The sequence below is a fragment of the Phalangium opilio genome, unplaced genomic scaffold (genome assembly GCF_054372755.1).
Source record: "Phalangium opilio isolate 3A_F unplaced genomic scaffold, DU_Popi_V2 ptg000082l_1, whole genome shotgun sequence".
In the NCBI taxonomy this organism is placed as follows: Eukaryota; Metazoa; Arthropoda; class Arachnida; order Opiliones; family Phalangiidae; genus Phalangium; species Phalangium opilio.
In genome coordinates, this window is record NW_028324189.1 from 2,574,744 (window position 1) to 2,586,658 (window position 11,915).

An 11,915-nucleotide genomic window follows, 5' to 3' on the forward strand; every position below is an offset into this window, starting at 1 on the left:
ATTTTTTGGGTGGCGTACTTTTGGTTTTATAGGATTACCATATCTTTCTACTAGATGGCGCCCTCATTCCCGCGTAATTTGAATTAGGCGCGCTTTAACAGCAATGGCGGAATTCCCGCCAAAAACAGGGGACTTGGCAGATAAACCCCAAAAGAATTATTTTAAACATAATAACACTTTCATTATCAGTTTCAAGGCCTTCTTTAATTGCTGCCGCCGTTTCACCAGACTAGGATTTTAGTGATTATCGACCTTGGATACGTTCGCTTTTTTCTGGTTTAGTAACTAGGCCTAGTCGTTCGTAGTTCTTGTGGCAATTTTGTAGTATTATCTAAAGTGTGTAGATATATCTATATATACACTTTTTGGTATTATGGAGAACGTTAATGAAACAGTATCTAATTTAGTCAAGTGTTATAATTTCTCGGCAATAAAACATCGGAATCAAAGGAGAAAAGATTCCGATAAAACGCCTTATATCAATCATCCAATAGGTAAGGCTACGATGCGGTTGTAGCGACATCCCTTTTAATATTGAGCAAACGCTAGAATGCTGGCCGTCAAATTCAAAAATGCTATCTTAGGTGTTGCCAATATACTTACGGAAGAAGGTGGGATAACGGATATACACGTCATACAGGTAACCACAAACCATTAAAGGACTACATAAGTCGCTTGACGGGGTAAAATGGTTTTACCCACCTGCGGTGAAGCCAGCGCCATCGCATTACTAAAAGCATAAGTTCATAAGATATGTTCCGACCATAAGTTTTTCACTGGTGACTGAGAGCTTGTCATGAAGTGACGCAGGTTATAGATTCAAGGTAAAGCGACGCATGGTCAGGCGATGTCAAAGGGTTAGTACAGACTAAATAGGAAGATGGAAGTCCTGCAAAATTAACCACCACCGAGTGTAGGACTTCAATTCTCGTTTGTCGTTCTCAAACTAGCTCACAGTTAGTCTCTAGCATTACGAAGTATAGGAAGTGTCATACTTATGGAACATATCTTATAAACTTATGCTAAACGGTATATTGGCCAGCTGGGAGGGTATGAAAGATTACTTTTCAGGCCGCTGTTCTTCATGACACGGTGGAAGACACGGACACGTCATTTGAGGAGATTGAAAGAGAATTCGGTAAGAAGGTGAGAGACATCGTGGCCGAAGTTACTGACGACAAGAGTTTGGAAAAACAAGAGAGAAAACGTCTTCAAATCGTCCACGCTCCCATATCCAGTCACGAAGCGAAATTGGTAAAACTGGCTGATAAGTTGTACAATCTACGAGATTTACTAAGAGCAACTCCTTCCGGTTGGGACGAAGAACGTGTGAATGAGTACTTTGAATGGTCCGCAAAAGTGTGCGAAGGACTAAAGGGTACAAACAAAAATTTAGAGGACAAACTTGACGAAATATTTGCTAAGAAACGTGTTTCGTCTGAATAAAAATAAAAATACAATTTTTTCCGAGCAATTTCTTTATTTCACCACATTAAAATAACATTTTTTGGCGAAATCATTTGTCAGCTTTACATTTAAAATATTTTGGCAGTCGCACCATTGGGATTTGAAACATTTTGTTTTTTACCAACCAACTCTGTTCTATTTTATACACGTAATGAATAAAATTTAAATATTTAACATTATTTCCGAGTGGTTTTTCAGTTTGAACATTTTTCGAGGAAAAAATTCGGTTTCTTTTCATAATAAGCCAAATATTGCTAAAAGAATGGAACTCGCAATACTTCCGTTCAATCACACTAGATTAAAGTAATTTTAAAACATCAGTGGTTTAAAAATACTTAACTTTAGTCAAGTGCGCTTGAACAAAATTATGAAAACATTTTATAATGATGGAATAAACGGAACCCTAACTTATTTACTTGTTTGAAAAGTGGAAAGTTTTCACAACGTAGTAACTTGAGCTCTGTTATTGTAATTATACAGTTCTTATAAAATGTAGTAATTAGAAATTAAGGCTGATTAAAACATAGCACGCAAAAAACACCTAATAGTGTTATTATATTTATCACATTTGTTCGAGAAATTTAACAACGTCTTATACGACATATTTATAGAAATTTATCCATCAACAAACCCGTATATTCGGCTTCATTTTTCAACGATAACAATTAAAACAACACTGACAGACTCGAGAGTGCGACCACGTGGTGCGACTTTAGTAAAGCGTCAGGTACGTGTAAAGCAAGATTCCTGGTTCCAAAAACCTTCGGACGATAATTCGCGTTAGGTTTCATTTTTTTTTTCGGAATTCTTCAGTGTTTTTACGGAATAGACTTTCAACAATGTATAAATAATTTAACATAAATATAATAATTTACCGAAACTGCGGGACCTTTCACATGTATAAAAAATCTTTTGAATTAATTCACACATTGGCTAAATTGTTGCCACTCAAACTTTTACATTTACTGTCCGACTTCTTTACCACAATTTCTTCGGGTTTCATGCTTCGTAAAACGCGCTAGCAATAGAGAAGAATTGTATTATACCATGTTAAGAGAGTTTCAAAGAATGTCCGTCGTTTATTTACCTCTTTAAAAGTTCCTGGTGTGATGATAAGTTTGTAAACCATGTATCCGGGGATGCACATGAGAGAGGTTGATGTTAGTGTCCAGCCAACAATTATGGACCATTTTGGATAGACGTATCCTTCCCATATCAGATCTTTATGCTCCACCATAGCCGCCACGAATATAGACTGAGAAAACGAAAATTAAAATTAATACAACTGCGAAAATAAAATCTTAGTCTACGAAAACACCAAAATTCCAGGTATTCTAGGGGAATTTTCGTTTTATCTGAGCCGCGAAGAAGAAAACTGTTTACGAAAATGAAGATAGGACTGATGCAAGTCCAACAAGCTCTCCAGAAGAAACCAGGTCTGAAACCCAGCATTTCTTTAATTTGTTCCGAGAATCGCTGAGCACCGTAACACCAGCATACAGCGACAGACTCAACGAAAACAACAAACAGCAATGGCATTGCCGTGCCGTAAGAATCCAACAATGTGACTAGATAGTTTCCTCCCTATCAATTTGTAATTAAAACACGTTAATTAGTTCAAAGTGTAAAATAATTATTACAGATGTTTTACGACTTACGTAGGTTGTAGTGGCCAATGAGCATAAGTATATAAATATGACAAGACCCGCAACAAAGACTTCGCGCCTCTTGCGAAGAATATGAGGATATTCATCGCACAGAGCAGTGATCATAGCTTCCAATCCCCCAAACTATAAAATATTAACATGACATAGTTAGTCAATTACGAGAAAGTAATTTTAACCCAAAGTTTACCGTGCTATCAAGTCCAAGAGTTATAAGCATCAAAAAGAACAGTATGGACCAGAAGACTGATCCGGTCATTGTAGCAATCGCTTCTGGATAAACGACGAACACCAATCCAGGACCGTCAGTAACGACGTTGCTTACATCCTTGTGCATTTCATGGGCCATGTACCCCAAAACGGAGAAAATGACGAAACCCGCCAAGAAACTAGTCGCGCAATTAATGGAGCTCGTAATCACCGCGTCCCTATGAAGATACAATTACCTCAATAAAAAAATATAAGTAAATTACGTCTTAATTACTTACTTGTAACAGTTATTGTTAAACTTGTTGTAACTCGAAAGGGCTAAGAGCGTTCCAAAACCGGGACCGAGTGAAAAGAAAATTTGAGTAGCAGCATCGATCCACACCTTTTTAAATTATAAAGAATAACGATATCATATGAAGCTGTGGAATTTAATCAAATTTAAATAAACTAATTACCTGACTATCTCCTAAACGATCCCATTGAGGATACAGATAGTATATTATGCCATCCATAGCTCCGTCCAATGTTACACCACGGATAAGTAATATGAAGAGGACACCATACGGAAGTGTCGCCGTCACCCAGACAGCCTATAATAAATAAGTGCAAAGATTAAACACCAATTTCCGGGACATTGATGAAACTATTGTTTAATTTAGGATATTTTAAGCCTTTTCTGGGCCAGTTACTAAGGGTCTTTTTGGCTCTCGGGGCTTCACAACGCTATCTGCAATGGGAGTCTGAAAATAACTCATTAAATCGAAAAGATTTTTGGAAAGCCGGCGAGAAAATTCCATGGCGTCTCCGTTGTGAAGCAACCGAGTACCGGAATTTCGGACCTCCCTGAACCTATTTAGAAATTTTGAGATCTAGCCATTTCGAGCGATTATACAGTCGCTTTCTAGCTATCCAAGAATATAGCAGAGGTCTAATTTTAAAGATGTACAGGCATTGTGTAGAGGAAATATAGTTTAACTTCTATTACCATGGTTACAGAGTAACATTAAACCGAACTTGAGAGCGAAGTAATTTGAGTAGATGCGCTTTTAATTGGGTTACTTAATTAACAGCGACTTCCTACTTGCCTGAACGCGATTAATTTTCTTAGTCTAATGCGCAATTAAGTTTATCGACAATGTCTTACCTTTCCCGAACTTTTGACACCTTTCCAAAGTGAAAAGTACACAACGAAAAATACGAGAAACAAACATAGAGCCAATGACCACTTAATGGGACCCATATCGCCAATTCCTGTTGATTCGTGGATTTGTAGAACATTCCTCCTGCAAATTAAAATTAAGTTTAATAAGCATTGTAAACTTTTAGAGGTGATTTTTGAATACAACTATTACTAAAAAGCATTTTGAAATTGAAGAAAGATTTAACTCTGGTGGGAAATTGCTTTAGCCAAGCGAGTAAGTATCGACTGTTGCTTGGTCATTTCAAAAACTTTCAACAAGTAGTTATTTGATAAGACACCTTTAACGCAGTCAAGAGGTCTTCGATCGGGTCCGTCAAACCGCTTAAGGCTTTTTCTTATCGGGTCGCCTTCGAATACCGAAGAGTGCCGCTTAATGAGGGGCGAAATCAATATTTGGGCGCGAGAGTGAGATATCTTTCAGTAACCGACCAAAGGTGCTGGGGCTCTGGCCCTCTCCCCTTTTTATATTGTCCCCATTCGATGAGAAATGGGTAAGGGTGTCCCAAAGGGAATTGACCAGAAGCGAAAGTTTGCTACCAGCTACCCCAGGACCCCGACAGATACACCCCTTCCCCCTCCCAAGCTGGATAGATCTTGAATATCAAGAAAAAGTGACGTTGATAAGGGGAAAAATATTTTCTCTTTTTAAGCGCATAATGGAATATACATATTTTATACGCTTTCCCCATAGAAAAGTTACTGGAATATCTGAATACGTTATAATGTAGATTCATTATAGGGCCTAGGGAAGCCCACGGTAAATCGAACTTTCTACCACAATTCCTTATTTTGCAACGAGACTACAGTATTTTCTTAACCATTGCAAAAACAAATGGAAAAGTTAATTAGCAACTTCCAAAAGAAACTGAATAAATATTGACAGATAGACATTCACTTACTCGAAAAATTCCTCAGCCGGACTAGTAGATGAATTGGTAGAGTTGTGCCCTCGTTCTTTGAGGGTCAAACAATTTTCCGTATTCCAAGAATTATTGCAAGTTGTCCATGGTAGCTCCGTAGTGAAGGATGCGCACAAGTAGTAAACTGCCCAAGCGATAATTGTGTTGTAATACATTGCCATGTACAAGTCAATGAAGCAAATTGAATAACCAATTCCTGCAAGTAAAGATATAATTTTTTTAAAGGAAGAAAATATGAGGATTGTTCAATATATTTAATTAAGAAGTTTAGTCCAAGTACTCGAGAAATTGGAAGTCTCAACCCTTTTCCTTCTAAAATTAAACTAAACGAGGTGATACAGTTAAATAGTCCCAAGGTCTAAGGTATCAATATCGTTTTAAATTTAGCGAAGACATCCAGTCGTTTAATCTATTTGGATGGGAAGAATGGTTTCCCCCAATGCCTGCCATTCTGCGGAGACAGTCGTCAGGGTAGACTCCCTTATATCAGCCGGTATGCACTTTGTCGTTACCAGGGGAACCTAAATGGGTTCCCTTCAGACCTCGAAAGACCAGATTCCCGAAGGAAATGATTGTTTTTTAATAGACAATGGAATTTCAAGGATAATTTATAAAGATTATTTGTGAACAGTTTAGAACTGACGATTTGAAAACCAAAATAAAAAGATTTCTTACCTTTCATAATTGGACAAATCTTGGACCATAACGTCAGGCAACCACTTTTGTAATACTGTCCTAACGCTAGCTCCAAGTAGAAAAGGGGCAGTCCACCAAATATCAGCATGATCAGATACGGAAGAAGAAAAGCCCCTGTTAAAGATATAAAAAAGATTGGTTAAAAAAGCCCACGTTTTTTGGGGGGATTTGGGAATTACACGTTTCAGTGGGTTGAATACTAGAAAGGGACTCTCGCTTTAAATTCCTACCTAATTAATGTGTCATTTCCAATACGATAGTTTTATCAGCATAGCTTAAGACTTTGGGTTAATTCCTTACTTCTATTTACTATTGCTATTACACAACAAGCGACTATTCGCAGCGTTACACTGAGTTATAACCTTTACCATAAGTTTGTCACTAGTTACTGAGATCTTGTCATGAAGTAAATGAGGTAGGTCATAGATTCAAGGTAAAGCGACGCATGGTCAGGCGATTTCAAAGGGTTAGTAAAGACTAAATAGGATAGTAGATGGAAGTCCTGCAAAATTAACCACCACCGAGACTTCAATTCTCGCCTGTCGTTCTCCCTCGAACTAGCTCGAGCTGTAATTACGTCTCTAGCATTACGAACGACGTATAGGTAGTGTCATACTTATCATGGAACGTATCTTATAAACTTATGCCTTTATTAATGACTCTAGTTTATCAAGAATTGATAGAAAATAGTCTACCACCATTCCGGTAAATAGATACGGCGAACTAGTAAATTTTTATTCGGTAACGTCGTCTACGAGACACTTGAACGGACGGTAAACTATATAGGGACAGGCCGAAGTAGGGTTGCCTGTTATAAAATAGCAACGTGGGCAAGGATCTGGACGTTGTATAAATTTGCTTTTTTCGTGGTTTATGTCAAACGATCAGAGTGACGGTGCGTGAAAACGAAACCAATCTCAAAAAATCTGACTCAATTTCGTCATTTTAAAGCAAAATACACGTATCTTAAACGAATCGGACGCTCGAAAGTTACTTCCTTTCTGTTATTAAACGCCTATTTTAAGGTTTCCGCCATATACATTAAAGGTTCTCAAGATAAATATTTTAGATAGGCAAATTCTTTGACGTTTTTCAATTTTAAATAATACATGAAAATTTATACATTGATTTTTAGGCGAGTTTTGTCATGTTATATTAACATGTATTATTAATGTTTTTAAACTGTATCTAAGCATAAATGGAACCTTTGAAATCCAACGGTTTGACGTATGCATTAAACAATTTATGCAAGGGTTGGTTAGGTTAGTTTAGGTTATCTTGACTTTCGCAAGGTCCATGGGAGTTTATGATGTGTTTTTGCATAATTCTATTCCTGGCTCGAACGCCGTCAACTGATAAGACTGAACGGAAGGTTGTCATTAATAACAGGCAATGTGAAAATTATGTATCTTCAAGTCATAATGGTAGATAATTTAACAGAAAGAATAATCTTCTGTAGACCATATTTGAAGATCATTGATTTTCAAATAGGAATTAATTAGATTAATTATCGTAAATTTTAAAAGATTTCTATAGTTAATTTAAGTACGAGGGAATTATGTCTCTTTAACGAAATTAGGTTCATTAGAAAGATTAATTTAATTAGATTAAATCGTGTAACTTTTAAAGATTTCACCGTGAGATAGATGAGATATACCCTATTTTATATTACCCCATGTTTCGAATATAACTTACTTCCCTTCTAACTTGTACAGGAGAGATTTAATGAAACGTTTGACAACGCGAATATAGTAAAATTTAGCTTATAATATAAATTTTAATACAGTCCGTCTACGTACATACATTCGTACGTTTCACCATAGATTAAAATTTCACTGATTCATTACATATTTATTTTATACAAGAAATATTTCTCCTTTAATAATCTCATGAACCGAAAATGTAATCTTAAGAAACCATTAAACAGATTTTTGAGATAACCAGACAGTATTTAGACAGTTGGTTCTAGATGATAAACAGAATGCTTTTAACTCAAACATCCCAGATTAGATCAAGTAACTTTGAAAGATTAAGTTACCAAAGATGTCGTAAATATAATAATTTTGTTCGGCTATATTTTTAAACTGAACTTTGATACAAATAAAATATAGAAAAACGTAGGAAGAGAACTTACCGCCACCATTTCGATAACAGATAAATGGAAATCGCCAAACATTTCCCAAATCGACTGCAAATCCGATGACGGCCAGCAAAAATTCAATTTTTTTATCCCAAGTTTCTCTCTCTTCGTCGTTACAGAGTGAAATCGGAGTAGCCACTTCGTTGGAATATACGGAACTATTGGCCAGTTTCTCTTTACTAGTGGCAACCGCGATAGTACCAGTTGTGGCGTTTGTACCACCAGCGGTTGGGCTGGTAGATGATGGTGAAGTCGAGTTCAAAACCACCGCGCTCGTTTTAATTTCTCCTTCCGGTGATAATTCCGTCTTCATCTCTCGTTTTTTCTCGCATTCCGTACTGAAAGTGGTAGCCGAAGACATTGTCCCAAATAACAAGTTATCGAAACACTTGTTGACCGATCGTCGTACCCGGCAGAATTGCGGTGTCAATTTATCAGTATCGGTTTCAAGCAACTTAACTTCATTTCCATGTAATATTGAAGCGTTATAATGAATTACTACAACAAGTAAGTGTCACCGATAGCTAGTCGACTAGAGTTTAAGAATTCCCGCCAGCTTTTAAGAAGTTGTACACGCGCTTGGTTACAGAAAGAATCGAGTAAGAAAGCCAGAATCTGCCCCTGGCCCCAAAATCCCGAAGTTCCCCGTTTTGAACGTTACGCGGCCTAAGATCCCTGGCATTACGTCACACATTCGCCGTCTTACGATAGGACCCCGAGTGAACTTTGAGGGGGGAATGAAGAATAGCTCCAGAAACCCTGGGTAACTTTTGCTAAGTCGAGTTCGCATTATCGATAATTTTCATCCCCTCTGTGCAGTTCCTAACGGCTATATCCATACTTCAAAAGATCCCTTCGTTAATCCGAACTTAAACGATTAGGAAATAATTACTTTACTCAGGTGTCAATGTTAAGCAAAGAGAGCTTCAATGACGACTTTAAAAATTACAGTTAATAAGCCAATTAACTTCCAAGATAAACTTCTAAAATAAATTATATATTCCTCCGTGACATAATTTAAAAGTACACTTCCTTCTTCTCCTTTCTCTTTCCGCGTTTGAAATCGAATAGACTGAATAAAAATAATTTACCCCGCTCTATTTTAGACAAGGTTACTTGGTAAATAATTTTACATTTTTTTTTCTATAAAATCTATAGACGGTTTATAATGATTATATCGTGAGGTAATATATAAGCCCTTCGGATATAGTTTTTCTAGTTAAAATTTAAAATAAAAAAAAATAAAAAGGATTCTAGTTATCAACTTTTTCCATTTAGCTCGAAGGCTTACAGATTTTTAAAACGAAAATTACCTATGATGAGCAAACTGTTAATTTGCGTTTTAAGTGGAAAATTAATTATTAGAACCATTGCGAAATAATATACACTCTTTAATGACGGTAATCGTATAGTTTGTTAAAATTAATTCTTTCTTAATTAATTTTGATAGTAATAAACGTCGGATAAACACGTTAGTTAGTGTCTATTATTAAATTTTCAATTATGACGGTGGTAACTTAATATTATTCTGCAGAGAGCCTATCTTAAAATAGATACGGTACGGCTCTCTGACTTCCGTATAGGCTACATAGTTCGGATTTAGTTGAAGCGTATTTCAAAGTGAATATTTATAATATCGCTTCTAAGGTCTATTGTTCATGTTCCCCACAGCGTGGGTACTCTTAAATAATGAAGCTTACACCTATGGTATTAGTCTATGAACTTTCTAGATAATCGAAGATCAATAAAGTCAGTATACAAGGCGGGAAATACCGAAGCAAATGCAGCGAATAATTGCTTCACGCTTACGCGAATATCGCCTAAAGCATGAAAAGACCTAAGAAAAATTCTATGACATAATTGTTCGTAAAAAAAATTGATTTTTCATTAACTTTCGAAATTTCTATTTCAAAAAAATTGGACCAACTTCGGTGTTTCTGGCAATGTAAAATAAGTTGCAGAACCACCCACGTGACAGGATTTACTCTGTAAAACGCAAGTAGCAATACCAGAAGTATATAATACTTCTCTTCGAGAGAAGTGTCCTAAAAAGCGGGGTAATTGTACCCTCATTGAAGTTTCTTGTGTTATATATTATTTAATTTTGTATATGTAGTAAAGTATTAAGTTTAATTAAGAGTTATTCTGCCGAGCATGTTCTACCGGCCTCATTAAGTCGTAATTAACAAATCAACCAATAGAGCGATTTACCTAAATCAGTGCACAAGTAACCAAATACGACAATATAACCAAGAACGTCCAGAAGATCGTTCTAAACCCAGTTTTTTCACATCACAACTACATTCAACAAAATTTCATTCAAGATTCCCACGTCATGCAAACGTACCTTTTACTACGTGTTTCCATCAAAATATGTTTTAAATTTAATATCCGACTTCCTGAAGTTCTTCCGTTGTTTTTAAAAAATTACGGTTAAAGTGACATCGATACACATTATATAAAAAAGGCTTCGTTTGCCCAAGCCTTAAAAACAAAACGATAAGAGTTTTTCCAGTTGACTGAAGCGTGGATATTATTTTTTTTCTATTGAGTTTTAAAGACAATCTCTATTTTACTACTCTTTAGAATTTAATTCAATCACCTGATTTTACTGCTAATGGATTAGTTTCCTATAAATTAATTGAAATAAAAAATTACTTATCTCAGATTTTTCAACAATTCTATTTTCCTGAAATGTTCTCTTTTCAAGGGAGAACGTAGTTTAATTTTCAAATAATACTCTCAAAAATAATGTATTATATGCGGTCTTTTTGAAAAAAGGGGGCTATTATCACCTTTCTTATATTTAATAAAGGGGTCCGTTTCTTTAAGCAGTGACAATTATTGCACTGTGTATATCCGTACTTGTGGGGAAGATTTGGTTGAGTTGCTGTTTAGTTGACAACATTATGAAAACTTGATGTGTTTAAAACCTTTTGAAATCAAAATTCCCGGTAATTAAAAAAGAAAGGGTCAATTTGATTAAAATTTACACGTTATCCCTCAAAATAATAGCTGCACGATATAATGTTTCAGGAAAATGGAATTGATGTTGAAAAATCTGAGATAAGTAATTTTTTATTTCAATTAATTTATAGGAAACTAATCCATTAGCAGTAAAATCAGGTGATTGAATTAAATTCTAAAGAGTAGTAAAATAGAGATTGTCTTTAAAACTCAATAGAAAAAAAATAATATCCACGCTTCAGTCAACTGGAAAAACTCTTATCGTTTTGTTTTTAAGGCTTGGGCAAACGAAGCCTTTTTTATATAATATCTGTTCCTTCAGCCTTAATTTGTATTAATTAAATTTTATTTTTCACGCGATGCTTTCCAGCACTGGTTTCCAGGTGGAGCTAGTATCTACTTGTTTACTTTTTAGTATAGGGAGTTGCACATGCTATAGAGCGACGAATGTTTTTCACGCGCATCCTTTATCAATGGTCAAGCCATCAAAACTTCGGAAGAATTTACTGGTCAACCGTCCGGTGACCCCTTTAGATTTAAATAAAAATTATGGAACATTTTCAATATTTATTGGACAATGTCCAGTGTCCTGTGCTTATTTACGGCATTGAGATAGTTTCACCTATCTTGACCTGGGCCGGAAATAAAAA

General features: G+C 35.8%; 2 protein-coding genes across 3 annotated transcripts; one reads left to right on the forward strand and one right to left on the reverse strand.

Annotated features, from left to right (window-relative positions):
• Positions 1 to 255: 255 nt before the first annotated feature.
• Mesh1 (Metazoan SpoT homolog-1) lies at positions 256 to 1,646 on the forward strand. Its single transcript, XM_089847590.1, has 3 exons — positions 256 to 494; positions 585 to 640; positions 1,072 to 1,646. Exons 1-3 carry the CDS (start codon positions 374 to 376, stop codon positions 1,444 to 1,446), a joined length of 552 nt encoding a protein of 183 aa, XP_089703716.1. The 5' UTR covers positions 256 to 373; the 3' UTR covers positions 1,447 to 1,646.
• LOC149650895 (sodium-dependent serotonin transporter-like) lies at positions 1,461 to 9,500 on the reverse strand. Of its 2 annotated transcripts, XM_089847589.1 has the most exons (12): positions 8,293 to 9,500; positions 6,138 to 6,272; positions 5,442 to 5,658; positions 4,486 to 4,624; positions 3,797 to 3,931; positions 3,620 to 3,723; positions 3,322 to 3,559; positions 3,126 to 3,257; positions 2,851 to 3,051; positions 2,555 to 2,722; positions 2,343 to 2,485; positions 1,461 to 2,228 (listed from the first exon to the last, which is right to left on the reverse strand). In XM_089847589.1, exons 1-11 carry the CDS (start codon positions 8,657 to 8,659, stop codon positions 2,390 to 2,392), a joined length of 1,932 nt encoding a protein of 643 aa, XP_089703715.1. In that variant the 5' UTR covers positions 8,660 to 9,500; the 3' UTR covers positions 1,461 to 2,228; positions 2,343 to 2,389. The 2 variants fall into 2 exon arrangements, with proteins under 2 accessions (XP_089703715.1, XP_089703714.1); XM_089847588.1 differs by having other exon boundaries at positions 1,461 to 2,485; positions 8,293 to 9,499.
• Positions 9,501 to 11,915: the final 2,415 nt, after the last annotated feature.

What these genes read in the sequence shown, in the direction of transcription:
- Mesh1 (XM_089847590.1), top strand. Translation starts at nt 374, where the DNA reads ATGGAGAACGTTAATGAAACAGTATCTAATTTAGTCAAGTGTTATAAT. An exon ending in TTATATCAATCATCCAATAG is followed by an intron (nt 495 to 584) that starts GTAAGGCTACGA and finishes ATGCTATCTTAG; the next exon opens with GTGTTGCCAATATACTTACG. An exon ending in CGGATATACACGTCATACAG is followed by an intron (nt 641 to 1,071) that starts GTAACCACAAAC and finishes ATTACTTTTCAG; the next exon opens with GCCGCTGTTCTTCATGACAC.
- LOC149650895 (XM_089847589.1), bottom strand. Translation starts at nt 8,659, where the DNA reads ATGTCTTCGGCTACCACTTTCAGTACGGAATGCGAGAAAAAACGAGAG. An exon ending in GTGTCAAAAGTTCGGGAAAG is followed by an intron (nt 3,932 to 4,485) that starts GTAAGACATTGT and finishes TATTTATTATAG; the next exon opens with GCTGTCTGGGTGACGGCGAC. An exon ending in CACCAGGAACTTTTAAAGAG is followed by an intron (nt 2,486 to 2,554) that starts GTAAATAAACGA and finishes CTCTATTGCTAG; the next exon opens with CGCGTTTTACGAAGCATGAA.